Source organism: Glycine max, chromosome 11, assembly GCF_000004515.6.
Source record: "Glycine max cultivar Williams 82 chromosome 11, Glycine_max_v4.0, whole genome shotgun sequence".
In the NCBI taxonomy this organism is placed as follows: domain Eukaryota; kingdom Viridiplantae; phylum Streptophyta; class Magnoliopsida; order Fabales; family Fabaceae; genus Glycine; species Glycine max.
This window is the reverse complement of record NC_038247.2, coordinates 10,201,021-10,220,109: the sequence shown is the minus strand read 5'-3', so window position 1 is coordinate 10,220,109 and position 19,089 is coordinate 10,201,021. Positions and strand designations below refer to the sequence as shown.

The 19,089-nt window shown below is 34.8% G+C and overlaps 2 protein-coding genes, 1 non-coding gene and 1 pseudogene across 4 annotated transcripts in view; 2 read left to right on the top strand and 2 right to left on the bottom strand.

Annotated features, from left to right (window-relative positions):
- LOC100796893 (serine/threonine-protein kinase BSK5-like) overlaps positions 1-2,765 on the top strand; it is a 4,041-nt pseudogene extending 1,276 nt beyond the window's left edge. The window contains exons 4-10 of the transcript XR_001383474.1: positions 1-26; positions 103-208; positions 319-404; positions 617-805; positions 961-1,125; positions 1,706-1,819; positions 2,302-2,765. The product of XR_001383474.1 is annotated as a serine/threonine-protein kinase BSK5-like (transcript). The remainder of the gene's footprint in view (positions 27-102; positions 209-318; positions 405-616; positions 806-960; positions 1,126-1,705; positions 1,820-2,301) is intronic.
- Positions 2,766-5,568: 2,803 nt separating this feature from the next.
- Positions 5,569-12,713, bottom strand: LOC102665577 (protein DETOXIFICATION 42). Its single transcript, XM_006590904.4, has 4 exons — positions 11,123-12,713; positions 6,415-6,510; positions 6,103-6,224; positions 5,569-6,002 (listed from the first exon to the last, which is right to left on the bottom strand). The coding sequence occupies exons 1-4, from the start codon at positions 11,237-11,239 to the stop codon at positions 5,960-5,962; spliced, it is 378 nt and encodes a 125-aa protein (XP_006590967.1). The 5' UTR covers positions 11,240-12,713; the 3' UTR covers positions 5,569-5,959.
- Positions 12,714-12,852: 139 nt separating this feature from the next.
- Positions 12,853-16,836, bottom strand: LOC100796365 (dicarboxylate transporter 1, chloroplastic). The gene is made up of 3 exons (XM_003537918.5): positions 15,309-16,836; positions 14,164-14,385; positions 12,853-13,509 (listed from the first exon to the last, which is right to left on the bottom strand). The coding sequence occupies exons 1-3, from the start codon at positions 16,404-16,406 to the stop codon at positions 13,147-13,149; spliced, it is 1,683 nt and encodes a 560-aa protein (XP_003537966.1). The 5' UTR covers positions 16,407-16,836; the 3' UTR covers positions 12,853-13,146.
- Positions 16,837-18,938: 2,102 nt separating this feature from the next.
- Positions 18,939-19,020, top strand: TRNAS-GCU (transfer RNA serine (anticodon GCU)). The gene has a single exon. It is a non-coding gene; the product is annotated as a tRNA-Ser (tRNA).
- Positions 19,021-19,089: the final 69 nt, after the last annotated feature.

Here is a 19,089-nt window from a genome sequence, read left to right as displayed (position 1 = left end):
ATGCTTATAGAATTTTGTTTGATCAGGTATTTCAGCTTTTATCGTGTTTTGTGCCTCTTTCAATATGTTTTGTCAACTTATGTTGGTACCAATGGTGGACAGGAAGCCAACCCTAGACTCTCTTGTTTTGGACTCATGAAAAATAGTAGGGATGGCAGAAGCTATAGTACAAATTTAGCCTTCACTCCTCCAGAGTACTTGAGGACAGGTAATATAGCCTTTTTGTTATTATTGTTTACTTGAGGCTAAAGGACTTTTTTTGTTAATTTCACCCCTTTCTGGTTTATCAAATTCCCTAATGTTTTTGAAAATTGGCAGGAAGGATCACTGCTGAAAGTGTAGTATACAGTTTTGGCACCCTATTGCTTGATCTGTTGAGTGGAAAGCATATCCCACCCAGTCATGTACACTCCCTCCTTCCCATTTATTGTCTTTCATTTTAATTTAAGGTGACATTGTGTTCAGTGAATCTGACCTGTACAATGTTGGCACTTTACAGTTGAATTTTACTAGATTTGCAAAAGCATCGTTTGATGGTTTGGCTTAAAATGACCATATCATCATATAAATATATAAATCCATAATCAAATAGGTAAGATAATCCCTTTACCTGCAGGCACTTGACCTTATACAAGGCAAAAATTTTCTGTTGCTGATGGACTCATGTTTGGAAGGTCATTTTTCAAATGATGATGGGACTGAGTTAGTGAGATTAGCATCACGTTGTTTACAATATGAACCTCGTGAGAGACCAAATGTTAAGTCACTTGTGACTGCTCTAACCCCCCTTCAGAAAGAAACTTCGGTATGCCCTTCTTTTTGCCTCCTTGCTTTTTGTCTCAAGTTCTTCTATTACTAGTCAATCAAGGATCGAACTTTACTTGGTTGATATGTATATGTTAGTGAAGCCAGTCGGAAGCTTAGAAATGTATAGGGTTTAAAGTTTGTGGTATTTATCAGGTACCATCAAATGTTTTAATGGGCATACCAGATAGGAGTCTATCATCAAAGGAAACAGTTTCATTGACGCCTTTTGGTGATGCTTGTTCAAGAAGAGATCTGACTGCAATACATGAAATTTTGGAAAACGTAGGCTACAAAGATGATGAAGGTGTTGCAAATGAGGTAATTCATCATTTCTATTTCTTCCTCAATTAGGATTTTATTCAGAGAATGCTGTAGGAGGCTTATTTTTTTGTCTACATAATCTGCTTGATAGATGTAGTTTGGAAACCTTGTTTTGCCCCCCACTCACACATTGTGCAATGCTATTGAGTTTTTACCACCCTATGTTCCAGTTTTCAGAGTGTTACTTAACTGTTCTTTAAGTCTCTTCCAATTGGCTCAGTTGCTTTGAGGGCAATGTTTAGTGAATTGCCAGATGCTTTTCCATTGTGTTGAAAAAGGTCACATGACATCATCTGCAGGCACAATCTTTTGCTAAAAAGACACTGGTCATATGCAACTAAAGACATTGTGTTGTAAATCTTTCTTATCCATGACAATTTACCATTGTGTTTCTTCATTCTAGGGAATGCCATCTTCTGGTTTTGGTTCTGTTTTTCCAATATCATCACATTTTAGGGGCAAACAATTCTGTAGTAGGGCAAAAAATGTGTTGCCAATTTTTTGCAAGTTCTTAGCAGAGCTGGACCTTGCATGTAAAATGATATTAATCGATTTGTGTTCTTTCATTGTATCACAGCTGTCCTTTCAAATGTGGACAAATCAAATACAAGAAACTCTAAATTCTAAAAAGCTAGGCGATTCTGCTTTCCATGCTAGAGACTTCTCCACGGCCATTGACTGCTATACACAAGTAAGTCAGCTAGAAATGCTTTGAATAAATTTTGGAAACAACATTCAAACTTCAATTCTTTTAACATCAATGTCAATCATTCAGCACTGCAAAATAAATAAATAAAATTCCACTGTCAATTTAATGAAGCATTTGCCGGCATGTCCACCAACATTTGCCTTAACTAGATCAAATGTTTTTGCTAGAACAATAATGGTGGATTGGTAGAATAAAGGGTGTGTCACTTTGGAATCATCTAAAAGTTTTTGGAAATTAAGGTTGGGGACAGTTTAAAATGCTATTATATATCTTGCCAGTTGCAGAAAGAGGGAAATGTCCAGAATAGACATTACAAAATCCAGTTAAACCTTACCCATACCATAGATCATAGGTTTAGACCTTTAGTCACAAAGCATTGTAAAAATGAAGATTGATCAGTGGTTAATTGTTATCCATGCTAGCTTTCTTTTGTTAGAATTTGACAATACTTGTTTTGTGTGTAGTTCATCGATGGTGGAACCATGGTATCACCGACTGTGTATGCCAGGCGCTGCTTGTGCTACCTGATGAATGACATGGCACAAGAAGCACTTGGAGATGCCATGCAAGCTCAATCAATATCTCCCACTTGGCCCACTGCATACTATCTTCAAGCAGCTGCTCTCTTCAGCCTTGGCATGGACAATGATGCACAGGAAAGCCTTAAAGATGGCACAACACTGGAAACCAGGAAGTATAGAAATTGAAAGTTGAAACTGTATAGTCTTTTTCCTTTCTTCTACTTCCCCTCATTGATCAAGCAAAAATTTTATATATCACTTTTAGCTGTATGTAGTAATTTTATGCGCTTTAGACTCCTAATTGCGATGGCTATGGCCTCCCCTTCCATTCTCTCTTGTATTTTTGGTCCAATGCTGTGAATCTCAAAATGCTCAGATCCTTATAAAAGATGTCTTATTTCTTGTCAGCCATTCCCTCCCACCTTAAGTCATATACTTTCTAAATAAATTCAAGAGCACGGTAAATTTCAGTATCTTTCATATAACTTAAACCACTTGGCCAAATTTATCATTAACTATTATATGAGGTATTAATCTATTCATACACGTGATTTGTATTTTGTAGCAGATGTAATGATAAGCTATAAAAAAAAAAGAAGCTATAAAGAGGAGAAAAAAAAAAGGACACCAATTTTTATTTGAAAGGGGATGTAAGCGGGAGATGTTCTACAACAGTCAAGGCACAACACTAAAATGCTGTATTAGCTGCTTTGGTTGTAAGTTAGTATTATTCAGAACAAATTTAAAAGCAATAGAGATAGAGAATAGTAGGACGAAGAGGAAAGCATATACTACCATGATATGAATATAAAAAATGATATACTCCTCTAAACAAGTTGTTGTGATTAGAATTTGAAGAATAAAATTAACGACTGGTAATATCCTGGAGTTGGCCGTAGACTAGCTTAACTTCATCATGGATATTGATCTCCCTTACTAAACAAAAATAAAACGTTGTTCTACCAACAGTTTTGGACATATATTTATCATTATCATTCCGTGACAAAGAGATGCACATGATAACCCAGCTGATATGCATACCCCCAAAAACCAAAAATTATTGTTGATATTTATGTTAGAATAATAACCAAGGTACTCACATAAACATAAAATTATTGCCCCATTTAGACAACATAAACCAGGAAATTAAATCAGAAGGAAAGTTCTACAGAAAATATTCAAGCAGTCGGAATGGGAAAGAAATGAATAAAGAACATTCACTAAACAGTATAAAATGTGACAAATCAATTATTACTTGTGTAGGTTGATGATGTTCACTGGTTCAACGGAAGGTCTGTGTCTGTCAAGTCAAAATGCAAATTCAGAAACAAAAATTGTGAGATGATAATAAGTAACGATTTTCGGTCAGATTATGACAAATGTAACAACATGGCACAAGTCTGTAAAAGGAAAATTATTGAATGTCAGAACCAACTGACAAACACGAAAAAGCATGGGTAGGATTCATAAACGTATGACATTCCATAATGACCAAGGTGGACCAATTTCAGCCCTAGGACCTTTATGTTGCATTCTTTTAATGTTGTTGGATCAGAGAAGGAAAAAAAAAGGTAACTCAGGTTGAATGAGTAGAATTAAACGTGTCTTGTAACTGTAAGTTGCAGATTTAAATCCTCAATCTCAGAATGAGGCAAGTGTAAGTCTTTTCTAAGTACCTTGAATCTAGAAAATTTCCCTGTCTCTACCGTCTCTTAACCCTAAAATTCATGTACCAAAAAAGAATCAGAGAAAAAAGCTAAATTAGAATCATTGCTAAGCATAAAAAAAGATTCTTTATTTTTTATATCGGCAAATTAATAAAATTACAGGTCCATGTGATCCAAACCCATGAAGGTCTTAGTTGTTATTATTAAGAATTTAAGATCTTCGCAGGAGTCTGTTAGCCCTGACTTCTCACAAGTAATTTTTTTTATTTTTTTTATGGTACTTCTCACAAGTAATCTATGTGGTATTTTCTTATCTTATAGTTGTATTATTTAAGTTATTCAATATATACGTATTGGATTCAACACAAAAAAATTACATATTCGATTTTATATATAACTAATATTTAGGATAAATATCTATTTTATATAACTAGAATCTATAGTAATTAAGTATTTTATTTTTTAATATATACATTATATTATATTAAAATATATAATAATTAAGTATTTATATATATAAATTATATTTTAAATTTATAATGAATTATTTAAACTGCGAAGTAAAAATATTTTTAACTATTGACAATTTCTTTAAAATAATTGAAATTTGATTTACAAATAGATATAAATTATGGTAAATTGAAAGGGACGGATAGTTAAGAAGATTAAGTGTGTAAATAAAGATAAAATAAATGTAATTTTAGATAATTGAAATAATATTTTTGACTAGTTACAATTTACAAAGTGTGTGAAATGCACATTAAAAAGGAGAAAAAAGAATATTAGAAAATATCAAATTGAGAGAATATTTTTATTTTTATAATATAGGAGTATATCATTTTAATTTGTTTTATTTTGAGTTAATTTATTTTAGAATAATAATGACTAAATGTACTCAAAATAAATCAAATTGTAACAATATTTGACTAAAGAATTAATGATTTCAATACTAATATAATATTTTTATTCTATATAAAAATAAAATATTATATTAGCATTAGAAAACATAAATCAAAATCAAAACAAAGATAAAAATAACAACTTAAAAAAGAAAAATCATGGGTGATTTAATTTGATAATTTAATAAACTATGGGAGTTAAAATTAATGTGTTTTATATTTAATAATTAATGTATATATAATAACAAAATTAATTATATGATATAAGTTGAGTCGGGTTGAATTTTAAAAAATAAAACCCATTATCCAACCTTTATATGATTGAGTCTTAATTGAGATTTGATTGGATTCGATTCGAATACTTAAAAATAAACCCAATATAATTGAATTAGGTTGGGTCGCGGGTTAGTCTGAACCCATAAACACCTCTAATTTAATTAATTAAGATGTCAATTAGATTGTTAAGCCTATCATATTACCAACCTTTTGAGAATTGACTTTCTAGAAGAACTTTGCTTAATATTAAAACAAATTCTTCATTACCTTATTAAAAATTTAAAATAACATCTTCCTGTATCTTACTATTAATTATATCTCTAATGAGAGAGGAATATAAAAAAAGTAAATAATAGAAAACTAATTAATAAAAAAATATAAATATAATTTCAATAAAACAAGAAATATTAATTACATTTATTAATTACTCACAATCTTAGGAACTTAAACGCTGCTTAATACAGAAAACATGGAACCTTTCGTTTTTCATGTTGGATCACCAACTTTCATTTTCATGCTGTCAATTTTTTAAATGATATTTTTTATGCACAGTTACAAACGTAGTATCGATCCCATATTCCATTTCTTTTGTGCATGTCAAAGCACAATTGTAGTTTTTTTTCCCCTTTTATTTTCTGTATATATTATGTAGCACTAGTATAGCATTTCTACCAATCCACCTGTCACAATGGAGTAGTAGACGCCACTGGAGATGGGGCCAAACAAATATCAAAGTCAGTTCTCACTGTCAGCTCCTAATTAGTAATTAAGCAGCTCCCACGGTCCTGATCTAGTTCCAATCCTGCATCAACGCAATTCATTGATCGACTTTAATTCATCAAAATTGTCAGAATAAGAAAACCATAAGGAAAAAAAAATACATGTGATTGATGAATTATTACCTCAAAAAGCCAACAATTGCTCTAAGATCCATATAGATGGTCATAGCAATCCAAGTTCCTATGAAACCGCTAGCAGATGATAAAATAAGTAGACAAATAATGCTGACAATTGCCACCGCATCCTGTTACAGTGAAGAAGGTCTTAATGAAGAAAATAAATTTCCACTTTCTATTGTTCTTTGGTTCATACTTGCTACAATATAATATCAAGCAATTTAACGAAGTTTGGTTATTGACCCTGCATTGTAGTGCATTCAAGGGAACAAAATATAAGGTATATAGTCTATTATAGAATGAAAGAAAAATACCCACCAAAGAAATGGCTGAATATGCAAAATCAGATGCCCCAAAGTTGATACCATCAAATACAAATGCCAAAGAGTTGAGGGATTGAGTAGCTGCTACAAACTGGTCAAAATAATCACTATGAATGTAAGTTCTATTGAGTTTAATCTAAATATAAGTAAGGGTATTGTTAGCAGTAGTTGGTTAGAGTGTTAGTTTTATACTGGTTTTTGTTTTCTGTTGTAACAATTTTTTGATAAAAGCACTATATAAAGGTGCATACCTGTAAGTGCTTGATAAGAAAATACACACAAATTTCATTGAAATATATTCTCTGTTTTGTGTGGGTGTGAAATGGTTTATTCTCCAACAAATTGGTATCATAGAGCTCTAAGGTTCAAGGGCCTGATTGAAGGTGCTGCAATGGCTTCCGCAACAAGCACTGGTGGATTCATACATGCATTACCAGTTCTTGATGGCAAGAACTATGATCAATGGATTGTGAGGGTGGAAGCGATTCTTGGCTTCCATGAGATTCTTGGCATTGTGAAGGAAGGAATCTCAGAGAAGGAGAAAGATGATGCTGCAATTATGAAGAAGAACTTCAAGGCAAAATGTCTTCTTCATCAGTGTGTTGATCTTGTTGTATTTGAGAAGATTGCAAAGGCTAGTACAGCCAAGGAGGCTTAGGAAATTCTGCAGAAGGCATTTGGAAATGCAGGAAAGACCAAGAAGGTGAAGTTGCAATCTTTAAGGAGGCAATATGAACTCCTTTCAATGAGTGATCAGGAAACAGTGACTGATTACTTCAACAGAATGCAGCTGTTGGTAAATTCAATGAAGACTTGTGGAGAATCATCATCAGATCAGATGATTGTTGAAAAGATCTTGAGAACTTTGTCTCCTCGATTTGATCACATTGTGGTAGCAGTTGAAGAATCGAAGGATCTTGAATGATTAAAGATAGAAGAACTACAAAATTCTCTTGAAGCCCATGAGCAGAGGTTGATTGAAAGGGAAAATTCAAGGGATTTGGATCAAGCAATGCAGACCCAGTTTACCAAGAATGATGGAAACAAGAAGAAATGGAAGAAAGGAAAAGGCATTGGCAAAGGGAATTGGTTCTCAAACAAAGAAAAGGATAAAATTGGAGATAAACCTGAATCCTCTAATAAAGGAGGAGGAGGAGGGAACTTGAATATTCAAAAAGGAAATAAATGTCAAGATAAAAGAAAGATTCAGTGTTATAACTGTGAGAAATAGGGGCCTTATGCCTTTGAATGTTGGCATGGAAAAGGAAAACAAAACAAGAATTCTGAAAAAAGGCAAATATAGCTCAAGATGAGGATTCAGAAGATGAACACCCTGTAATGTTAGTGGCAACTAGTGATAGCAACTCACATTCTGAGGCTTGGTATCTAGATATTGGTTGTTCTAACCACATGACAGGTCACAAGGAATGGCTTGGTGATTTTGATGAAAACAAAAGATCCAAGATCAGATTGGCGGATAGCAGAACTCTAAGTGCAGAAGGCACGAGGAACATTCTTATTCAGAGAAAGGATGGGAAAACAACACTCATTGAAAATGTGTTGTATGTTCCTGGGATGAGATGCAATCTGATAAGTGTAGGACAACTGGTGGAAAAGGGATTCTCTGTGTCAATGAAGGATGGAATGCTGGAATTGTTTGATCCTAATCTGAAGCTAGTCTTGAGATCTCCACTCTCAAGAAATAGAACCTTTCAAGCCAACATTAAGGCAACAAAAGTACAATGTTTAATGGCTACAAAGATCAACCAATTGAGCTGGCTTTGGCATCTCAGGTTTGGTCACTTAAATTTCAAAAGTTTGAATATGTTAGTAAATAATAATATGGTTATAGGTTTGCCAAAATTAAATGTACCAGAGAAGGTGTGTGATGTGTGTCTTATTGGCAAGCAACCAAGAAATTCCTTTAATTCCCATTTGCTAATGAGAGCTTCCAGTGTACTTGGTGTTATGCATTTTGATGTGTGTGGTCCTTTTGAGGTACCATCACTGGGTGGGAACAAGTACTTCACATCATTTGTAGATGAGCACAATAGAATGATGTGGTTATACTTGATCAAGGCAAAAGATGAGGTGTTCTCAACTTTCTAGATATTCAAGGTGATGACAGAGAAGCAAAGTGGACAAGCTTTGAAGGTTCTGAGGACAGATGAAGGTGGTGAATACACTTCCAAGGCATTCAACACCTACTGTGAGCAACATGGAATAATTCATGAGGTAACAACACCTTATACACCACAACACAATGGCTTGGTAGAACGAAGAAATAGAACTATCCTTGACATGGCAAGGAACATGCTGAAGCAGAAGAAGCTACCTAATTCATTTTGGGGAGAAGTTGTGAGCACAACAAATTATCTGTTGAACAGATGTCCTACTAAGAGATTGAAAGAGAAAGTCCTAGAAGATGTTTGGTTTGGAAGAAAGCCACTGGTTAGTCATCTCAAGATCTTTGGATCCCTATGCTACAAACACATTCCTAATGCTAAAAGTAGGAAATTGGAAAACAAAAGTGAACCAATGATATTGATAGGCTATCATGTTACTGGTGCCTATAGACTCTATAATCCACACAAGCAGAAGGTTGAGATCAATAGAGATGCATACTTCAATGAGGCAGAGGCATGGGACTGGAGCAGACAAAGGTGTGAAATCAGACCAATGATATCAACAATTGAAGAAGATCAGAATGAGGTTAGCACTGTAAACGTAGAAATAAATGCAGAGACAGAATCACCACAAAATCAAAGGCCACAAAGAAAGAGAAGATGCCAACTAGATACTCTGATTTTGAAATGGGAAGTGATATTGAGGTAACAAAAGAAGGAGAATTGGTTCACTTTGCATTACTAGCAGATGCAGAACCAATTAGTCATGAAGAAGCATTACAAGAATAGGTTTGGAAAAACGAAATGCTAGAAGAGTTGAATGCTATTGAAAAGAATAACACTTGGGAGCTAGCTTACCAATTAAGAAGAGAGCAATTGGTGTGAAGTGGGTGTTCAAGTTGAAACTGAATCCCAACGGCGCTGTTGCAAAGCATAAGGCAGGGCTTGTGGCAAGAGGCTTCCTTCAAAAACCTGGCATAGAATGTTCTAAGGTTTATGCACCAGTGGCAAGAATCGAGACTGTTAGACTAGTATTAGCAATGACTAACAACCACAATTGGGCACTGTTTCACATGGATGTAAAATCTGCTTTTCTGAATGGTCCATTAGAGGAATCTATTTTTGTGACTCAACCACCAGGCTTTGTGAAAGAAGGAATGGAAGACAAAGTGTACAGGCTTAACAAGACATTGTATGGCTTAAAGCAAGCTCCCAGGGCGTGGAATAGAAGGATTGACACATTCTTGATTCAGAGTGGATTCAAGAAATGTTCAGTTGAATATGGTGTTTATGTGAAGAAGGAGACAAGTGTGATTCTGATTTGCTTGTATGTAGACAAGTGTGATCTACTGGTAACAAGTAGTGATTTAAAGGATATTGAGTTCTTTAAGGCACAAATGATGCAGGAATTTGACATGACAAACCTTGGTACTCTAGCTTATTTCCTTGGGTTAGGATTTGTAACTACCTCAAAGAGAATTCTACTTCACTAGCAGAAGTATGCTACTGATGTATTGAAAAGATTTCATATGGCAGATTGCAATCCTGCAAATACTCCAGCAGAGATTAATACAAAATTGGAAATAGCAGCAGAAGAAGCGGTGGATCCAACCATGTATAAGCAACTAGTTGGCTCCTTGAGGTACCTATGTAACAATAGACCTGACCTTTCCTTTGTTGTTGGTTTAATCAGTAGGTTCATAAATAATCCAAAGAAGTCTCATTTGACGGCTGCCAAAAGAATTTTGAGGTATGTGAAGGGAACATTGGAATATGGTATTTTGTTTCCTAGAAAGACAGACCAGAGAACAATGGGGTATTCTGATTCAGATTGGCGTGGAGACAAAACAAATAGGAGAAGAACTATAGGATACTTATTCAAGTTTCTAGGTGCTCCAATTTCCTTGTGCTCTAAGAAGAAACCTGTGGTGGCCTTGTCTTCTTGTGAGGCTGAATATATAGCAGGCTCATATGCTGCTTGCCAAGCTATTTGGCTAGATTCATTACTAGATGAATTGAAGTTTGAAGCAAAGAAACCTATTAAATTGCTAATTGATAACAAGTCAACTATCAATTTAGCTAAAAATCCAGTCTTACATGGGAGAAGTAAGCACATTAAAACCAGATTCCATTTCCTAAGGGAGAAGTGAATAATGGAAAGTTTGAAATGGCATATTGTTCAACAGAAACTCAGCTAGCTGACATACTAACTAAGACAATTAGGCCTGACAGATTTGTAAAACTCAAAATAGAGTTGGGAGCTATATCTAGTAATGATTTGGATTAAGGGGGAGTGTTGAGTTTAATCCAAATATAAGTAAGGATATTGTTAGTAGTAGTTGGTTAGATTGTTAGTTTTATACTGGTTTCTGTTTTCTGTTGTAACAGTTTTTTGATAAAAACACTATATAAAGGTGCATATGTTTAAGTGCTTGATAAGAAAATACACACAAGTTTTATTGAAATATATTCTCTGTTCATATCTGTGTGTGAGTGTGAAAGGGTTTATTCTCCAACAAGTTCCACTGTTTCGAGAGTTAAAAAGATGATGTGGTGATTTGAAAATAAAAAGATTACCGGGATCTCAATTCTAATGAGGTGAAGGACATTAACATCTTTGGTAAATAGCTTAGCTCCAAAATGTAGTCCTGTTCCAAGAAGGAATGCAAGAGCCAACCCCAGAATCAAACTCATCTGCTGTATAATTGATTGTTAAATTACTACTAATCATACTCAGGATGCAGTTGCTTTGGCCTTTTTCATAGTCCTTGTTAGCAAATGCACCTGCAAGAATTGCCTGAAACAAGCATGATATTATCATAGAAGTTATGAATAATTAGAAGTGAATGGAGATGTAAAGTTGCCTTTCTTTTATTCCTAAAGAGTGGGAGGTTCTCAAAATCAATCAATAGATGAAGTTAAACAAAACTTTTGTCATACAAGCATACAGAATCCATATAGAGATTATTGATGCTTTATGCAATGCTTTGATATGAAACCTAAATGAATCAACACAGCAGGACTATTTCTGGACAATATGAATATATCTAGCATTCTAACCTACCCTGCAACAGCTAGGCCATCAGCAAGAAGGGACACTGCTAACCAAATCTGCAGACAGACTTGAAATGCAGCAAATGATGCTTCCAGTGTGACACAGAATGTTACAGCAATTACCCTTATTAATAATAGAAAGCCTAGATGACAAAAATGAAGAAGGAAAGCACAAATGTAGTGTCAAATGCTAATACTCAAATGTTAGGTGACCTAAATCCAAGGGAAACATTTTATAGTAGAAGGAAAGAAGAGCACGGTAGAAATTTTTGTAAGAAATTTTAGATGCATCAGAATATGTGATTAGTCAGCATAAAGAGAATTGAGATTGGGAAAAAATTATGCATGCTCTCATTTATTGTGTCATTGCAAGTCAATCATTCACTGCAACTCCAAACCGGAATTTTGTTCTATAAAATGTGGATGTTTGGATTGAAGTTAGAAATGTTGTGCATGCGTTCCAATGCAAATCCAACGAATAAAAATAAAATGAAAGCAAAACTAAGGATTTTCATCCTTTGGCAAAATTACATTTGCCTAAAAGTACTTTTTCACCTGAAAACTAAACATGCACTAAGTTGATTGAACTAGTAATCAATCTGTTTTGTTATCTTGAATATGAAGCTTTTAAGTCTTTCTTTCTATAATAAATTAAAAAATATAATTGAATACAAAAAATACATTGCATTCCCTTTTTGAAGCACATTTGGTCTGGGAAAATAAATCCTCACCATTTTTAAGAAATCGATGAAATCAGGTACCTAAATTCCCAGTTATGAATGCATTGATCCTTACTCAATTTATGTCAATAAATTTATGTAATTAACAATCAATAATATTTGATTTTTTAAATTTAAAAATATAAATATATATTACATATAATAATAATAATAATTTAATATAAATTAACAGGTCAACAAATTTAAATATTAAAATCCATGACTAATTCAAAATTCAATTGATTCAGTTTGGATCTAACCGAAACATAAATGATTTAGATCAATTCGAATTCGTGGGTGACCTACACCTACTTACACCCCTAAATAACATTGAAAACATGCTTACATTGCAACATTGATAAAAACATGTAACGAGGACAAGGTTATGAACGAAGTAAAACAAAGTGAAAAAGACTGAGTGCGAGCATTTGCTGACAGATAATGATAACCGCCAAATTTCAGTTATATGAATGCAATATCTAAAATTCACAATATTGCCATCCCGCACAAGAATCTAACACTTGCTCAGCAAAATTTATGTAAAAGCCCATTCAAGGCATACAACTGCAACATATCCTGAATGGCAGGATGTCCTTACATTTCATATATAAATAATAATGTAAATATTCTACCCGGGATCTAAAACGACCAACTGTATCCAGGCCCACCTAAATCTCCATCAAAACCTCCCGAAGATTATTATAGAAAGAATGGGAAAAAGAAAAGCAGATTGCTTCAACTGCTGGTAATAAGGAGGATTCATACACGAATGTATACAAAAATCTTAAATTAGAAATTCTGTGTAGGCAAATTTAAATAATTGGCCTCTTACCACAAGCCAATGAATTTCCACCAAACTCCTCCAAGTCCAAGCCAGATTATAATGTTAACAATACTAATGAGGAATCCGTAGCCCCACCATTTAGCAAGGGGAACATAGTTGGCACCGAAAAACACAGGAGCTGATCCAATTCCATAATGCGTAAGGCCACCCATAAGGTTGGAGAGGAAGGACAGCACTATGGCTCCAAAGAATGGCGGAGTCCCCAGAGCAGTGGCAACAGACAAAAATGCAGTAAACATGGCACCAATATGAGCAGCTCCACTTGCAAAGAAGTAATGAGAGTAAAAGTAGAGAAGGACTAGAATTCCAAAAGATAATTGCCATGATAGACCCAATCCACCGACAAACTGCATAAATAATGACATTAGCAAATCATTTCATTAAAATAATCAAGAAATATCATAGATTATTCTAATAATTTGTCAAAATATAAAATTTTATAAACACATGCATGTTGCACAATGCAAATTCTCCTCTGCTGAGCATTTTCAGGCACAAATCTGAAAGGTGCCCATGATACAAGGTATGCACGTAAAATATTATTATCTCAATTGAAGATCATTTCTTCAGTGGCAATTATCATGCTTTGACAATGAAGGTGACGTTCCAAAACTCAGAAGTATGAACAAAGCAGAGAAATGAAACAAGATGCATAATGAAGACTTTATTCCAAGAGATTACACAAGCAAACTGATCAATCATTACATACTAGAGGCAAGTATGTCCTATAATCATATGCAGTTGGTCAAAAGCTTGATTAGCTTCAGCATATTTCAAAACACAAAAAAGGTTACTGTGTTTGGTTGGTTTGGTCAAACGACTAAACCAATTTGATTATATAATCATAAAATGAGACTTATTGTTAAACAAAAAAACATGCATTCTCAATTTCACCCCAAAGAACAGATAAAAGTGTCAAGAGTTAAATATCAATTATCAGGAGCAGCATACTGAAAATTAGCTGGCGGATTAAGTGAGGAGATAGGAAACTGAAAAAATACCTTGACTACAGTTTGACTGAACCAAGAAATGAGACCATATTTGTTCAAATACCCAGCCATTGCTATGAGGGCAGCAAACCATGTGAGGGTATCCCAGGCAACTCCTTCAGCTAAGCACTCCTTCCATGTTACAACCCCAGTGACAAGAAGTACAGATAATCCAAGAATTGCAGCAGATACAGCATCAACATTAAGAAGCCCTCCAAATACCCAAAGTCCCACCTGGTGAGTGAGAGGGAATAGGTTACTAAGCAATCAAAGATTCTTAGCGTTTAAAGTACCACATACTATTCACCTTATTAAGACACAAGGCATACAACAATACAGCTACTACTAAATGATTATTTTCACAGACCAATAAGAAGCCGAAAGTAACCAGGGGACTCACAGCTAAACAAAATTAAAAATGGCATGATTACTCGTGATCAATGTTTGATATTTCCATTGACTTGGCTGAAAAGCAAATGCACATATGTCCTATGATCAGCCTACCACTGAAACTGAATGTTCAGCCGAACTAAGGACAGAAAACTATATAGCACAGATTAGAAACCAAAGCATGCTATCATATACAGCTAACATTAAGTTCAAAAAGTAAATACTAATAAAATTAGCAAAAGTTTGGAGGTAAGTGACCAAAGGAATTCCCAAAGACCAACTCTGCAACTAGATTAGCATTTTTTAAGAAGAGAACTCTAATCTGCAGTCACATTTCGAAAACTACATTTGAAATCCCAAGTGCTTCAAGAGTGACTGACAAGCTAAAGACTGTCAGAAACCAAATCAACATATTCATCCCATCACAAATAACAAACTTGTTACTGCTATCAAAGCCGTCCACAAACATAGCTCCAAGTTAGTTGATTCAATTTCACCCTATTGCACAATGCACTTTTAAGTGTAGTGTTTTAGTCCACAGTTCACAAACACACAACAGAGTAGATTCATATATTCTATTAATAAAACCACTTTTAAAACACATCACTCTCTTACTTCATGCAAAGTTATGTTCAATTTTGTCTTGTCCTAACTACAATATATGAAACACCCACATGTTACATTCTACAAATTACTACAAAACACTCCTCAGAACACCAATCCAGCTAAACTATGCAATTAAATTAGATTTGATTTGATTTGATTACCGTGAGAAACAAAGTAGCAGTCATGATCTTCTCATTGGTCGTCATGGGCCCCATCTTCTCCAACTTCTCCTTCGCAAGCTTAGGAGCATCAGGACTACTCTTCAATGTCGGCGGATATATAACATACAAAATCAACGGCACCAACACCAACGACGCCAAGCCAGGAACAATTGCGGCTTTAGCCCAATCCAACCACCCAATAGTTTGATTAATGGAATTCAGAGTAAGAGTCGCGCACAGCGGATTCGCCGCCATCGCCGTCAAGAACATCGCCGACGTAATGACGGAGGTCTGAAAGCACGTGAGCATGAGCCACGCCCCCAACCTGTGCTCCGTCCCGTCGCCGGCGTTGCTCCCGCAAGCCACGCACAGCGCCTTCACCAGCGGCAGGAAAATTCCCCCCGCCCTCGCCGACACCGAGGGAATCGCCGGCGCAAGAAGCGCCTCGCTGAAGACCAAGCTGTAACCTAACCCTAACGAGGAGCTGCCGAAGAGTTTAACGAATTGGTACGCGACGCGGTTTCCGAGGCCGGTTTTGATAAAACCCTTGGCGAAGAAGAAAGCGAGGGCGATGAGCCAGGGGATGGGATCGCCGAAGCCGGAGAATGCGGCGGCGAAGGGTAGCGTTTTGGTGAGAACGGAAACACCTAACCCTAATATTGCTACCGCTCCAAGAGGTAAGGGTTGTGTTATTATGCCGACGATTGTGCCTAAGAAAATCGCGAGCAGTTGCCACGCGTTGCGGTTCACGCCGGCGGGAACGGGTGAGAACCAGAGGATTACTCCCGTCGCGATGGAGGCTATTAGCGGCTTTATGGAAGCGCCTTGCCATGGCTGTACCGGCGCCGATGAAGGCGCCGGCGCCGGAGTGATGGAGGCTGCGGAGGCTCTGACGGTTAGAGAGGAGGGTTTTTGATTGAAAACTAGGCTTGGTTTTTTTAGTGAGAAATTTGGGAAGGAGGAAATTGAAGCGTTGAGGGTTGGTTTGAGTGAGGAGAGTGAAATGGAAGAGTGGCGGTTGGGTTTGAGGGTGGCGGCGGTGTTGCGGCGGAGGCGGAGGTAGGGGAGTGCGGTGGTGGTGAGTGCTACGGAGGCCATGGTGGGAGGGAGTTGGATCTGGTGATGTGGCGGTGTTTGGGATTAATAGAGTGACAGCATGTGATGTGATTTGATTGTGGGGCGTTGGATTTGGAGTGGACGGTGGAGATTGGGTGTGGAATATGCGGCTTTGTTTGTTGGTGAGGAATTGGTGGCTTGGGTGGGATATAGCTTTGTGATTGACGTCTGAGATGTCGATATCTCCGCCACAAGAAGTATTGAGATTTTAATTTTGTTCTGATCAGAGGGACACGTGGCGGGGTGTGAGTGGGTCATGGCCCACGTCGGATTTATGCTTTTGGATGAACACGTGGGGATGGAGATTGGAGACTATGGCATGGCTCCAGAAGAGAACATCAAGATCTTCCTTGCGTGTGAGTTAACGCTTTGGGCTTTTCGTTCGTCTAAAAGGGCAAAAAGTTTAGAACAAAAAAACCCAACAACCCTCAAACGTCACTATAAATACTACTACTAATAGTAGACATTGTTGGCTCTGAATCAAATAAAGGGACGGAATTGTGGTTCATCAGAAGAAGGACGGTATAAAAATATTAAGAGAAAAAATGATAAATGATGTAATCAAAAAAGAAGAAAAAGATAAAAGAAAAAACGTAGATGCATGAAAATCATAACTCTTTTTGTATAAACAAGATGATTTTTAACTTCTATTTTCTTTGAGAGAAATAAATAAAAATAAAATGGATATACCTTAAAACGTAGTACCATGAGAAGAAAAACACACAATGTTATATGCAAAATATATATATATATATATATATATATATATATATATATATATATATATATATATATATATATATATATGATACAAAGTTAAGACTTAAAGAAGAATAATAAAAAATAGAATGAAAATAAGATTTTAGATATGATTTAAAGATCACTAATGATATGATAAGAATAAGACTAGTGATACATGAAATATAAGATAAACATTTATTGTCTAATACTAGAAAGTCTTTTGGAAATAACATATATCTATTTAGATATTTTAGAAAGACATTTCTGAAAAAGAAGAAAAATACTTCCAAGGGGTGTTTCTCTTTAAGGCACAAGGGTGTAATGACAATTAAAATGTAAAAAGGGGAGAATAGAAGTGTAGTTAGAAATAATAGGGTGTGTAAATAGACAGTTCATATTATAGACATATCCATGGAAGAAATAATTGGGCCTTTGTCAAGCAGTATTGTGCATTTATATTCTCTATTCTATGCATCCCATACTTTTCATTGTATCTTGGAAAGTTTATTACATAATGCGAGTTTATATTTCAAAATATAATGAGAGGTGGAAGATGTAATAATGGGAGTGCAAGATACAATATCCCACCTTGTGAATGATTTACTGTTTTATTTATGTGTTCAATGTGAAAGACCCAAAAATTAACCATTGCTTCAACTTTGACTAGATTAATTTTTTTTCTTTAAATAAGTTTTATTATTTACTTTAATAGTTACTAGGTATCTCCTCACTAAAAAATAAAATAAATTCGTATTAAACTATAATTTTATATTCAATAATATGATTTAAGGTTGAAGATAGAAGATAGTCATCCATTTATATTCTATACATATCACTTGAACCTTTGAGAGTTATGGGACCAAAATTTTAATTTTACAATAGTCATTAATTTGATTTAATTATGTAACAATTTTCTTCCAACTTATTCTATGTAACTCTCATCATACCGACATAATAATAAAAAGTTAAAATGATGTTTGTAGTAGATTGTACAAAAAGACAACAAATGTGACATATGGACATAACAATATAAAATTTAGAGAAAAAATAAGCATTAATTCAAATAGTTCACACAATTAAATAGGCATCATCGCATTACTTTTTCATAAGAGATATCTTGGACGAGAAAGGAGTGAGAAGAAAAGAAAGAAAGAGAAAGAAAAATAAATCATATTGAAAAGAATAAATATTAATTATTAGATTTTATCATAAATTATTAATATTAATGTAGTTTTTTTTATAAAAAAAATCATATAATTTTTTTAAGTGTTCACAAATGACATTATATAATTACCTTGAATATATAATTGTATAATTTTTTTCCTTTCTCATATATATAGTAACGAACTAAATATATCTTTTTTTTACTAAGCAAAAATAAGTTTCATTAATTAACGGCACCAGTGATGCCAAACCCACAAACCAGTAAGTGAATTGCAAGTGCAAGAATTACAAAGAAACAAAAGCTTCCCCATTATAGTCAAGAGCCTTTGAAAATAAAAGGCTAAATACCCAACACTATCCAATTACGAATTCAACATCCCAATAAACATGTGCGCGCCCATATACATATATATATATATATATATATATATAAACATACCTATAAAAATATGATTCCTATTCTCTCTTATACGAAAAATTTTATATCAACTAAAACGCACTCTAAAATTCTTGAATTTCTAAAGCCACTTTCATAACTATTTAAAAGTTAGACTTTAGATTTAGAAATATAGGTTATAAAATAGTTACACTGCAAATATTTTTAACAAAGTCGCTTTGGCCGAGTGGTTAAGGCGTGTGCCTGCTAAGTACATGGGGTTTCCCCGCGAGAGTTCGAATCTCTCAGGCGACGTTATGGCTTTTTGTGAGCAATACATAAATCCATTCACATAGTTTACTAGTCAGCTGAATCCATTATTTT

What these genes read in the sequence shown, in the direction of transcription:
- LOC102665577 (XM_006590904.4), bottom strand. Translation starts at nt 11,239, where the DNA reads ATGAGTTTGATTCTGGGGTTGGCTCTTGCATTCCTTCTTGGAACAGGA. An exon ending in CATATTCAGCCATTTCTTTG is followed by an intron (nt 6,225 to 6,414) that starts GTGGGTATTTTT and finishes TCACTGTAACAG; the next exon opens with GATGCGGTGGCAATTGTCAG. An exon ending in GCAATTGTTGGCTTTTTGAG is followed by an intron (nt 6,003 to 6,102) that starts GTAATAATTCAT and finishes GCGTTGATGCAG; the next exon opens with GATTGGAACTAGATCAGGAC.
- LOC100796365 (XM_003537918.5), bottom strand. Translation starts at nt 16,406, where the DNA reads ATGGCCTCCGTAGCACTCACCACCACCGCACTCCCCTACCTCCGCCTC. An exon ending in CTGCTACTTTGTTTCTCACG is followed by an intron (nt 14,386 to 15,308) that starts GTAATCAAATCA and finishes CTCACTCACCAG; the next exon opens with GTGGGACTTTGGGTATTTGG. An exon ending in TCAGTCAAACTGTAGTCAAG is followed by an intron (nt 13,510 to 14,163) that starts GTATTTTTTCAG and finishes TTATTTATGCAG; the next exon opens with TTTGTCGGTGGATTGGGTCT.